Here is a 12956-nt window from a genome sequence, read left to right as displayed (position 1 = left end):
TTTGAGGGAGACGGAGAAGGCACCTGCAGGGGAGGGGCAGAGAGAGGAAGAAAAAAATTCCAAGCACTAAGCCCAGCATAGGGCTCAGACCCACAAACCATGAGATCATGAGCTGAGCCCAAATCAAGAATCAGGTGCTTAACTGACAAAGCCACCCAGGTGCACACCCCGCTCCCCCCCCCCCCGCTTATTTTTATATAGAAAATAACTATTTTTTGGAAGACCTGGATTCACATTTAAATGAGGGCACAGGTTCAATGAAATTATCTTTAAAATTTTAAAACTAATAGTGAATATTTATTGAGTGCTTACTATACATCAGATAGTTCTACCTGCTTTACTTCTATTAATTCTCCTTATCAGCCTCTGAAGTAGGCCCTCTTTTTTCTCATTTTACCAGTTTGGAAAATGAGACACACGGAAGTTAAGGTCACACAGCTAATTAATGGTGGAGCTGGAATGTGAACCCAGATTCTAAACTCCATACTCCACTACTATTTACTTTCTCCTAATCCTAAATGGTAATCATTGCTTAATCTCTACGGTTTGAGTGAAACGCAGCTTTTTTACTCAGCCATCGTCTTAATAAAAGCCATTGGGTCTACATTCTAACAGAAGAGACCTCGTTCTTAAATAGAAGGGAGGGTATCATTTGCCTTTCCATGTATTCTGTTATATTCTCTTACTTCTTGTCAGGATAGAGGAGATGAAAAAGGAAATCAACAAATTCTCTCAGGGCTAATTTCTGAGCTCTTCTACCCCTTAACCCCTCTACACATAGTATTTGTTTTTACCCAGCAAGCATTTCTGCCAGTTTGCATTATAAATCTGGTTGAGTTTTTTTCTTTTACACAATTGAAAGTTTTAACTGTGATATCCTAAGGAATTTAAGTTCTAGGACTAAAATTTTTCCCTCTTAGGTCTCAAATTTCTTCCTATGAGGCTTTTAATAGAATGTACTCAAAATGTGATAATCCTATAAATAATCTCCCAAATATTAAAAATAGAAGGAATTTTTGTCAGTTTATAATGTTCATGTAATGTTTTTTTTATCACCATTAAAATTTTTGCAATACACAGCCCATAAGTAAGGTTTCTAATGTAAATATTTGTCATATGGACAAAATTGTCTCATTCTTATTTACTGCAGGATACCAAAACCAGAAGTATTATTTCAGAGACCTGTAATAAAATTGACACTGAAATTGCTTCTTTAAAAACACTGATGGAGTCTAACAAGCTTGAGACTATCCGTTACCTTGCAGGTAAGGTAATTCCATATTTTGTTAAAAAACAAAAATCAGTGGGGTACATCTGAAGATCTAATTGTTTTGTTTTTAAGTTTATTTCAAGAGAGAGCACAGGTGGGGGAGGAACAGAGAGTCTGATGCAGGGCTTGAACTCACAAACTGCAAGATCATGACCTGAGCCAAAGTCAGACTTCTAACTGACTGAACCACCCAGGTGCCCTCTAATTGTTTGGGGTTTTTTTTGTTTTTGAATGATTTGGGCATCCTCTTATCTAGCAAGTAGAGGGAAGGTGGGACAAGAAAGTTACTAGCAAAAGAAAAGGATTGTTCCACGCAAGGTCACTTTCTCTTAAGGGTAAAAAACAAGAAGTCTTACGCAGATTACACTTTGAGGAAAGGGAGAGGGCTGTGTGGCAGACCCACTATAACTAATGGGAAAATTCCTGACTGACCAGTTAAGACCAGTTAAACTACAATTAGATTAGCCATTAAGCCCTGGTTTTCAGACTAAGCCTGAGTGACACCATCTCAGTTTAACAGTTCCACCCCCTTTGTTAAGTCTCAGTTTAACTAAAAAATATGATCAAAACTTAAGGCATTAGTGCTACTCTCAGTTACCACTATTTTGTTGTTCTTTTCTACGGTATTGTCAGGGAGGAAGAATGTCCTTTGCAGTTGACATCAGACAGATTAACAGGAGAAAACAGACATGAAATTCCAAAGACATTCAAGCAACATAAGGCTTATATGACATCCTGAGCTAAGGAAAGGGGTTTAGGGGTCTGAGGATACATAGAGAAGGACGGCCATTGGCAGGAAGGTGAGAGGAGATGTTTGGAAAATAAAAGTTGCTCTTATGCAAATACTATCTTAGGTAAAGAGGAATCTCCACTAATAGTTGTGTTCCTGGTATATAGGCTGTCCTTTATGTAAATGTAAATTTAGGCAGTTGAATGGGAGTAAGAAGCTTTTCCTAATCTGCTAGGTTTGACTGCTTTTAACTCAAAGTAATATTCATGCCAAAATCACCTGTCTTGGGGCAGTCTGCCCTTGGCACTTGAAGGAAACTTCCCTGAAGTTTCACACATGAAAGTTGAGCACTGGTAGATTGTTCTGTCTCATTGAACCAGTCTGTACAACAGATCACCTAGTACAATAGATGAGACAATAGATCAGCTCAGTTAAACTCATTTCAGAAGGCTATGAGGTAGGGATATTCTCAAAGCTAGGCTTGTGATTTAAGTAATCAGGTATTAAATAAGTAATCGGGTGTTTTGGTTCTGTCAGAACAAAAGAAAACAACGGTTAATGATTGGGTCAAGGGTAGTCATGACTTCTAGTTGTCAGGCTGGAAGCATTTTCAGACTGAGTCAGAGCAAGCAGTGAGTCTGACGGATTTTCATTTATAGTTCAACTGTCTCTGATCTTTTGAGTGACCCATAGAATGACAGACATGAAGGTTGTCTCTAGGTGTGAGCTAGTGTGATTTTTCTGAAGTTTAGTTTGTAGGGTTTCAGGGAAAAGAATAGTTTTAGTTCTTAACATGATTCCAAGTCAGAAAGGTAGGAGAAAAATTGAAAATACTAGTTTAGACAGTTGTAGCCAGTCATTGGAGGAAACTAGAGGTAATCAGGCTCTACTCCAGTTTGATGAATAATATTAAAATCTAATACACAGGTATTAGACACAGGTGTGTCTTTCTTTCTGTAATCACCTTCATAGCCAAATTAACACTAATTGTATTGCAAAATAAGTTTAATTTAAAAACAAAAAACAAAACCAAACAAAAAAATTTGGCCTGATTATTTACATAAGTGCAGTTGACTCTATAGGCTCTTTAAGATCTCCTTTGCTGCAACTACTTATCAGGATTTCCAGATTGAACTTTTAACAGCATCTCAAGGCCAGAAGCCAAGCCAAATACTTGCAGTCAGACTTCACCTGCAATACCTATATATTTGGGTGAATTCTCTTCTCAAGGTTCCTGCACTGACCAAGAAGTGACCTTCTTTACTCACCTGGTAAAGCTGCTGGGTACTCTGTAAGCAAGGTATCAATCAGGATGATATTTCCAAAGGGGCTTTTTAGGCCCCATAAAGTCCATCTTAGTTCCTTAAAGCTGTCTGCTCATATCTGAATCTATGCAGATCTGTCTAAAATACAACATTCTAGTCAAAAGGAGAAGAGATTTTTAGTTAACTTATGCAAATATACTGTCATGAAAATAGAATACTCACTGGGTTTCTGAATGCTGGAGGGATCAGGTAGGGAGAAAAAGATAAATGTTTCAAATTGCTATTAGTTAGCTTAAGAAAAAAGTTTCCATATATCTGGAAAAACAAAAAGCATTGTTTCAAATAAAGCCTTAAAAGTAAATCTCCATTCATTCAGTCCTATTTAATAATTCTTGTTGTGCTTAGATCTGGTTTTTTCACTAGTTCAAAAATTCTTACCTGGTTATCTTAAAATTATTGGAAACCTGTACTCAGAGTTCTTTACATGAGTCTCACTAAAGACATTTGCAATAGCATCAGACTAAAACAGTAACATGACAAGACTTAAATATGACCATGGTTCTAGATCTGATTACAGTTGATAAGGAAATTTAGTTATTTCTGTGGTATACAACACTTCAAAGATAACAGATTTTTAGGAGTTTCACCCATGTTAATAACATATCTATATAAACAATCTAAGAGGGTTTAGTGTTGACAGTGCTTCCCATGCAATTTAATATACCAAATTTTCACAAAATCTTTTATATTTAAGATTATGGTCCAAAAACTTCAGAATTTTATTTTTGGAAGTTTATCAAAAATATTTAAAAGGTTTGTATATTTGATTAAATAGGGTCACAAATTATTTTGAAACAGTATTTAATTATTTAGCCAAAGTGACAGTAAAAGATTTCAAAGGCAATTAGAGACAGTTACATAGTTGTGAGCAAAATTTAGCGCTTTTTTGTTTATTTTTTTAGAGTGGGAGAGTGAATGGGGGAGGGACAGAGAGAGGGGGAGACAGAATCTGAAGCAAGTTCCAGGCTCTGAGCTGTAAGGACAGAGCTTGACATGTCATCTGCGAGATCATGACCTGAGCCAACGTCAGACACTTGCAGGCGCCCCAAAATTTAGCCCTTTTAATATCAAGACTCAGTTTTCTTAAGTCATTGAAGACCAAACAGAGAATCCTTGTTTTCTAGGCAGGTAACTTTAAATGTAAAGAAAAACTTTGTTTGCAATTACTTGCTAAGAACAGACCAGTAGTTCAGGAAAATTTTGTTCTTTTAACAAAGTGACAAAATTATTTACTTAACTTCATCCTAATCTTAGCCAGTACTGACCACACATAGAATTCTTTTCTCAAATTTCTTGTTCCATAAACCTTCTACAACTTTCCCTCTTTAAATAACCTTACTCACTTTAGGACAAAATTATTTTCTTTTCCCTTAGCAAAACTGTATTTTGTCAAGTGAAAGAAAACCAACTTCAAAGTATGCTAATAAATGCTTTTTTTTTTTCTTACTGAGGACTGTAGTCTGGGAGACAGTCTTTCAGACTGCTCTGAAGAACTGTTCAAAAACTTGTGAGCTACAGATTATATACATAAAAAGGAAGGAGTTTATGTGCTTGTAAGCATTCTCCAAATACTTGGGTGTCACAAGGTATCTGTTACAGTCCTTAAAATTCAGGTTTACTGATAGACACAAGAAAGACCCTTAGGTCATCTTAATACATTGTTTCTATCATATCTGATTGTTTGAAAATATTGCTTGCAATTTTGCTTCCAATTTGCCAGTTCTACCTGTGTGATTCCTCCTTAAGGTCACCTGAGACCTCAAGTCAGAGAAGGGTGACATCAGTTGCATACTGCAATTTTAGTGCACAATTTTTATTCCTCGTACTTTGTCTCACCCAAAACACCTATCTTACTTTCCTGGCGTACACCGTTGTATCCTTTATTTCTAGGGGTCTTAATTATTACCATTTATTAGAATCCTTAACTCTTAGAAACCTTAATTTCTAGTGAAAACTAAATAGTAAACAATTGTGAACTGTTTTGTGAGTACATTTCATAATTTCTAGAAACGTGCTTTTTCACAATGAATTCCAAAACATGTTTTCTAACATCTAAACTTATCTCTAGTTTCTCTGTAATAAAACAAAAGTAGATAAATTTATGTTTAGCTTAGCAAAAACATTAAAGTTTCAGGTTACCAAAGATTCTGGAAGCAATTTAAAAGTTTATATACAGGGGCGTCTGGGTAGCTCAGTCAGCTAGGTGTCTGAGTTCGAGCCCCACGTGAGGCTCTGTGCAGACAGCATGGAACTGCTTGAGTTCCTTTCTCTGCCCCTTCCCAGCTCGTGCTACCTCTCTCTCAGAAGAAACAAATTTTTTTAAAAATCAAAAGTTTACCTACAAACCTTTTTTTAATCTTATTTACATCTAAATTACTTGTTCTTAACAATTATGTTTACCCACAAAAGTTCATGAGGCAATAAAGTTACCCACTGTCCTCTAAGTTTTTTTTTTTTTCTGATAAATTTTCCAATAGAGATAACATGGACTTTTTTTTAATACTGATAACTCTTAATTAAAGATGTGTCTTTAATAACTTTAAATTGGCTTTAATACTGAATTTTTTCCCGGATCATATGAACTTGAAATTAGGGTTAGTTTCTAGCTTTCTGAGTTTTAGAACAGTCAATTATAAGCACTTGCCTTCACACCAACTGAAATAGAGCTATTACAGATTTTAATATTACCATTCCTAGGTAGAGAAAATATCTCACATTTACAACATATATAGACCCATATATCCAGACAAGATGGAAAGAAACTCTTAACTTCTGTTTTTACTCATATTTGTGGAGAGGACATTACAGTCCCAATTTCCAAATACTTCCCCCTTTTTTCTCCTGATAAAAACTTCTCCCTAATGTTTGTATTTCTTTTTTTTTTTTTTTAATTTTTTTTTTTAACGTTTATTTATTTTTGAGACAGAGAGAGACAGAGCATGAACGGGGGAGGGAGAGAGAGAGAGAGGGAGACACAGAATCTGAAACAGGCTCCAGGCTCTGAGCTGTCAGCACAGAGCCCGACGTGGGGCTCGAATTCACGGACCACGAGATCATGACCTGAGCCGAAGTCGGCTGCTTAACCGACTGAGCCACCCAGGTGCCCCCCTAATGTTTGTATTTCAAAGAATGGCTCTGACATCCTAGAGATGATGGGGGTAGAAATTTTATATCCCAAAGGTATGGAGATATTATCCAAGTTTTCTCCAAGGTGGAGATGGGACATATCTACTCCATTATCAACAGTCCTAGAGTCTGGACACAAGAGCCCATTTAGAAGTTTACATTTTTAATTTTCAGTCTTAGGCAATTATGGACTATATTTCCATTTTAAAGACATGGTAAGATTTATAATTTCGAGAGAGTGAAAGAATACAAAACAATTTTTTTTCTTTTAGTTTCAGGGTAACTCCTATTTAAGATTTAGCTTTTTTTCCTTCTTTAAGCAGGACAATTTCATTCCAATATCCTGATCTTTTCTAACACCTACAGACGTTGTGAGAGGAATGGATAGGATTTGTTTCTGTAGTTGCATTTCTGGCTTTATAGAGTTTTTTTTAATGTTTATTTTTAAGAGAGAGAGAGCAAGCAGGGGAGGGGCAGAGAGAGGGAAACAAAGGATCTAAAGCAGGCTCTGCATTGACAACAGTGAGCCCGACGTGGAGCTCGAATTCACAGACCTTGAGATCATGACCCACTGAGCCATTTAGAGATTTTTAAGACAAAGACAGTTGTTACCAATTCCCAAAGAATGGAATTATAGCCTGAATATCAAGGGCTTGGCCTGTTTTTTTTTAACTAAATTTGCTTCTTTATATCAGATTTTTAACAAAAATTGAAATCAAAAGCTTTATGCCTTGGTAAAATCTTTCTAAAGCACTTTATAACAAAAGCCTTTTTTCTGGGTATACAATTCAACCTTGGCTTTATCCCCTATCAGCCCCTGAATATTGGCTCTTCACAGCCCATTTGTAGGAGGGTCTAGAAGAAATTTTGGTCATTGTTTCTCTCTGAAGAGGGTTTGTGAATAGTCATTAACCTTTTCAATTCTCTAAATTTGGTAGGATCCTCTGAAAGTAGAGGTAGAAGGGCTATATAACTTAAAAGACTTTTCCGCTGGCCAGATTTCTTTCATATGATTTCTTTTGTGGTGAGTGGTCTGGAATATATTTGTAAAGGACATTGCATAGAAAGCTAGTGGAGCCCGATTACAGAGCCCTGGAAGGTAGGAACAAAGAGAGCCTTACTGACAGTCTTGGGCACTTTTGTTAACATTCGTTTTCTGGCTTTCAGCATTCACGTGAGCAACCTGTATACTTTTAACCTAGAGATTATGCCAGACTTCTCTGTAAATCTTATAGGGAAATGGAAGTTTAAACAGGCAGATAAGGTTAGATTTTAAGAAGGGGCATTATGTTGGATGTGGACATTGATTTTTGTCTTCAGTTTGATTTCTGTTCATCTTGTAAGGGAAGTCCCTAAGGCTAGTCATTATACTAATAAGATAATTGAAAAGCTCACTATAAAATATACATTTTTAAAATACAGCCAATTTAAATTGGCCATTGACAAATAAGATCTATTAATAGCAACTCAAACCAATAAGCCTTTTAATAGCTTAGCCAAAGCCACAAGAGGCACCCAGAGAACATGTATAATGTAGCCCCTGTGATCCAAAGGTTCACTCCCAAAATTAATCAAAGGAAGCAAAGCCCTTTGTTGCACAGGTAGTGAGGATAATGCAATGAAAACAGTGTCTCTGGTCTCCCACAAAAATGAGATTCTTCCCATCACAAACTCACTAATCTCTTAACACCAGGCAGGCCCTCCTAGAATGGAACTTTCTAATTACTAATAAGCAACAGAGGTTGAGATGACAAAGGTCCCTATGGCCTGGGACCTCTCATAAGACACCTGTGCTGAGCTGGCATGGCTGGGCAGAGAGACTCAGAACCTAATGGTGCATTAGGGTGCACCCTGGATGCTGGAGACGAAAAAGGATATACTCATTGGTCACAAAGCTATGCTCTTAGGACATAGAGTAAGACAAAGGAAAAAAAACCATCTGGTTTTTCTTTTCGCTAAGCCGGTGTCTCTTGGAGCCACACTAATACATAGGAGGCTTATGCTATGGATTGTGAGGATTGAGGACTGTGTGTGTTTTACAGTGTACCTTGTTGCACAGAAGTTTTCTTGAAGTTGACAGGTGACCCAGTGCCAGCCTCCCCTGTTCCATGACCAGCTTATCCTAACCTGGGAGTCTTTGAGCTGGGTGGCAAGCACTCTAACAGCTTTTAAGTGTCCAACCTGTGCCCACTAATTTTGCAACTTTGGCTTCCAAGATGTCCCTTAGCAACAGCCTTTACTTAATGTATGACAAACGACATAAAAGACACAAGAATACAAAGACCACTCCCAGGATGAAATGGATCAGTAACCAGAAAGTTCTCTGACAAATTTATCAAGAGTCACTAAGGCCAAGGAACTAATTCCACAGATATTTTCTCCTGCTCGTATAAATTTAGAAAAAGGGTTCTCACAAGTGTTACTCTCTCAGACTCCAAAGATAGAGATTCCAGGAGACAAGATAGGAAATCTTACCTCCTGCGGGCTGCATGTCAGATTTCCTGGGGAGCTCTCTGCTGCAGCAGCACCCAGGGATAATGCCATCAGCAGGTTATCCCACCAACTATGCCAGCTGTCTGGAAGAAGGAATGTCCTCTGCCCTTCAAGGTTCTTTTAGCTGGACTAAGAATCAAATTGACATGAGACAGTTTAACAGGAGGAAATCAGATTTAGTTTCATATATACACAGGGAGTCCCTACAGATATGAAATCACGAAGATAGGCAATGTGAGGTTACGTGATATCCTACGCTAAGGAGAGGGGTAGGGGTGTGGGGATACAAAGGAGAGGAAGACCATTAGCACCAGTCAAAAGCAAATAACTCAAAGACTTTGGAAGGAATCCACTTTTTAAGCTAAGCAACCTGTTCTTCGATCTTATATAACTGAGTTTCCGCTTCCCCGTAAGTATTACTCTAGGCATAGCAGATAGCCCCCACAGCACAGACACCTCTTTGTTCAACTAAAACGTAAGAGGTATTCCATTATCAAGGACAACTTTGGCTGCAGAATCTAAGATCTTTGCTGGGCTGCTATTTCTTTAGCAGCAAATTTTATAATTTAAGAATTAAGGAGAAGTTCTTGATCACCGTCTCATCTACCTTTATCCCTAACCAGGGAAATAACAGGGATCTGCCAAAAGGAGTGAATCCCAAATCACAAAAGCATCCAGTGTAGGTCCTTTTTAACTCAACAATTTAAATTTAGGGGAGCTAAAACAATGAAATGTCTTACTTTGCTTGTGAAAAGTTGAAGGCACAGTTGTTAGATTTTCTCCTACCCTGAAATAAAAGGTTGTTTAAATTCCAGAGGTTACCCCACTTTATCAGTGGCCTGGAAGCTACAGATGAGGGTGTTATCTTTACAGGCCAAGGTAGAATAAAGGAAAGGAAAAGAGGAAGAAGGTTTTATGTTGACTTAGGGTATGAAGTTTTGATCTGTCATCTTGGGCAGAAGCATTCTATGATGTCAGCTACTTCTCTTTCTTGTCAATTTGATTTTGAGGTCGTTAGCGTCTTCTAGATTTGCAACAGTGTCAGGAGCACTTGGGAAGGAAGTTCTCTTCCAATAGGGCTCAAGGGTTGTCTTCCTCTGGTGATATTTTTAAAATACCCAGTCACCAGGCTACAGATTGTGACTGAAGGTTTCCTTTGAATTAGGATCCAGGAAGGCTTCTCTAACCTGTTGATGACAGGCTTGAGCATAAGACATTAGAGACTTACTGTAGCTGGTCATGCCAGTGTGAGACAACAGAGACTCAGCGGAAGGTTGTGTAGAATTACAATAGAATTGGATTCAATTCTAATAGAATTCCAAGAAGTTTGTGAGGTTTTCATTAAGGCTAATATGATTTGCCCAGTGAAGTGTGATTTACGTAGTGCTTTGATTATTAGAGACCATGGAAGGTATACCCCAAGAGAGTATTTCACGTTTTCTAGCAGTTTGCCTTTTTCAATGTGCCTTACAGCAGGAAAAGGCTTCAGCACATCTGGAAAACACACATACAATAAAAAGAACACTGATAACCCATACGAAGTGATAGTTGAATAAAGTCCACCTGCAGGTATTAAGAAGGTCCAGAAGGAGATCTGAAGCTTCCAAATACAAACAATTTTTCCATGATTATGGACCAAACAGGTCAGGTCTTGGTAGACCGTTTTTGTAATTTACACAAGCCTCACACCAATGCCTTTTCATAATTTGAGTCCTCTTAAATGTACAGTAGGTGAAGGTGTGCAAAAAATGGGAAATGGGGTTTGTCAGGGAGCCAGAAAGAACCAAGCCGCTGTCTTCAGTTTCTTTTGCCCCAACTGTAATTTATAGCCATTGCTTACCCCCTCTTACTTTCTCAGATTTGAGTACATTGTTGCCATGTTACAAGGACATTAGGATGGCAAAAGTCTGGCAATAAGGGGCCATTTTTGCAGCAACCAAATGGACTTCATCCACATGTGCCACATCTTACAAATACAAGACTTTGTATTACTTGTTTGCCAGTGCTTTCTATGTAATGTGCATATCAAGTAAGCCTAATTGGTTTAGCAAATCATTTTGTGTATGCGCTGTCAAAAAAAGTTTTTAAAGCACTTGCCTGAAGGATCACAGATCATTATGAAATTTAAATATAAAAGGTAAAGAAACTTTTACAGTCTTATCAAAAGCAGACCAAAAGTATAAGAAAACTTCATCCTTTTTTACAGAGGGAATACTACTTTCTAATTTTGCACCAGCTTATTTTTGATATTAAACCATTTTAAATTAATTTTTATCTTAACCACCTTGACCACACATAAAACTCCTTTTTAAAGATTGCTTTTTCAAAAACCTTCTATACAACATTTTCTTTTTTCCTGCATTCTGATTTTGTCCTGTTTTTCCTCTTTAAACAACCAGGCTCACTTTAGGACAAAATTACTCTCTTTTCCCTCAACAAAAAATACAAAATACGTCTCTGTTTTTCATACTTTTTTTTTTTTTTTTTTTTTTTCTGAAAACACATCCTGTTTTCCTGGCATATGGAGATGTTTCCCTTATTTTTTTTTATTTTTTTTTAATCTTTATTTATTTTTGAGAGAGAGACAGCATGTGAGCAGGGGAGGAGCAGAGAGAGAGAGGGAGACACAGAATCTGAAGCAGGCTCCAGGCTCTGAGCTGTCAGCACAGAGCCTGACACGGGGCTCGAACTCACAAACTGTGAGATCATGACCTGAGCCGAAGTCAGACACTCAACTGACTGAGCCACCCAGGCACCCCTCCCTTATTATTTTTAGTAGCTTCAACTACATATATTAATTAGAATTCTTAACTTTTGGCCGCCTGGGTGGCTCAGTCATTTAAGCATCCAACTGTTGATTTTGGCTCAGGTCAGGATCTCAGGGTTGTGAGATCAAGCCCTGCATTGGGCTCCCCACTGGGCATGGAGCCTGCTTAAGATTCTCCCTCTACCATGCTCTCTCTCTAAATAAAAAAATACTCTTTAAAAAAAAATTGTTAATAAAAAAATTTAAAAATAATTCTTAACCCTTAGAAACCTTAATTTCTAGTGAAAACTAAGCATTTGTGAACATCTGTTTTATTATTAAACATGTTCATAAACATGTTCATGTTCATAAACATATAAACATGTTCATAAACATATATGAACATCTATTTATTATTAAAAGCATGCTTTTAATTTGCAAATTCATGAATACATTTCAAATTTTCTAGAATCATTTTAAATGATTTAAAACTTTCTAATGTAGCTTTAATACATCCAGATGTCTTTTAGCTTCCCTATAGTAGAAAACCAAAAGTAGATAAACCTATGTTTAGTAAATTAATGTTTTAGTATTTTGTTTTATTTGGAAGTAATCTAGATATTTAATGGATTTAAGTCATTTAACTTAGCAAAACTTTAAGGTTTCAAGTTACCAAAAAGATTTGGAGAAACTTTTTTAAAAGTTTCCTTAAAACTTTCTATTTACTCTACTTGTTCTTTAAAATTGTATTTAAATTACTGGGGTGTCTGCCTGAGTGACTCAGTTAAGCGTCTGAATTTGGCTCAAGTCATAATCTTGCAGTTTGTGAGTTTGAGGCCTGTTTCGGGCTCTGGGCTGACAGGTCAGAGCCTGGAGCCTGCTTTGGGTTCTGTGTCTCCCCCTCCCTCTCTGCCCACCTCTGCTCATGTTGTCTGTCTGTCTGTCTGTCTCTCACACACACAAATTTTTTTTTAATTTAAAAATGCTTAAAAAATTAAATCATATTTAAATTACTTACTAAAACCTCATTGAAACATTAGGCAAAGTCAGCCATTATCTTAAGCTATTATTTTTTATTCACAGATCTTATAAAAGAACATGTACTTACTTGGCTAGTAAATTCAAAAGTTTTATATATAATGTTGATAACTCTAAAGACATGTTTGTCTCTTTTTTTTTTTAATGCTTATTTTCTGAGAGCGCGCACGCACATGCACAGATTATGGAGGGGCAGAGAGAGAGAGAGGGAGACACAGAATCTGAAGC

General features: G+C 37.1%; 1 protein-coding gene across 7 annotated transcripts in view; it reads left to right on the top strand.

The window, feature by feature from the left end:
- Positions 1-12956, top strand: part of CCDC90B (coiled-coil domain containing 90B) — a 45882-nt gene that overhangs the window by 25058 nt on the left and 7868 nt on the right. For 5 of the 7 annotated variants that reach the window (XM_049652980.1, XM_049652972.1, XM_049653012.1 and 2 more), the window contains one exon: positions 1151-1265. The exons of the other annotated variants lie outside the window; for them this stretch is intronic. In XM_049652980.1, coding sequence (XP_049508937.1) covers positions 1151-1265 — 115 coding nt within the window. The remainder of the gene's footprint in view (positions 1-1150; positions 1266-12956) is intronic. 7 annotated transcript variants of the gene reach the window in all.

Source organism: Panthera uncia, chromosome D1, assembly GCF_023721935.1.
Source record: "Panthera uncia isolate 11264 chromosome D1, Puncia_PCG_1.0, whole genome shotgun sequence".
In the NCBI taxonomy this organism is placed as follows: Eukaryota; Metazoa; Chordata; class Mammalia; order Carnivora; family Felidae; genus Panthera; species Panthera uncia.
Note: the sequence above shows the minus strand (reverse complement) of the source record. Positions and strands in the feature narration are given on the sequence as shown.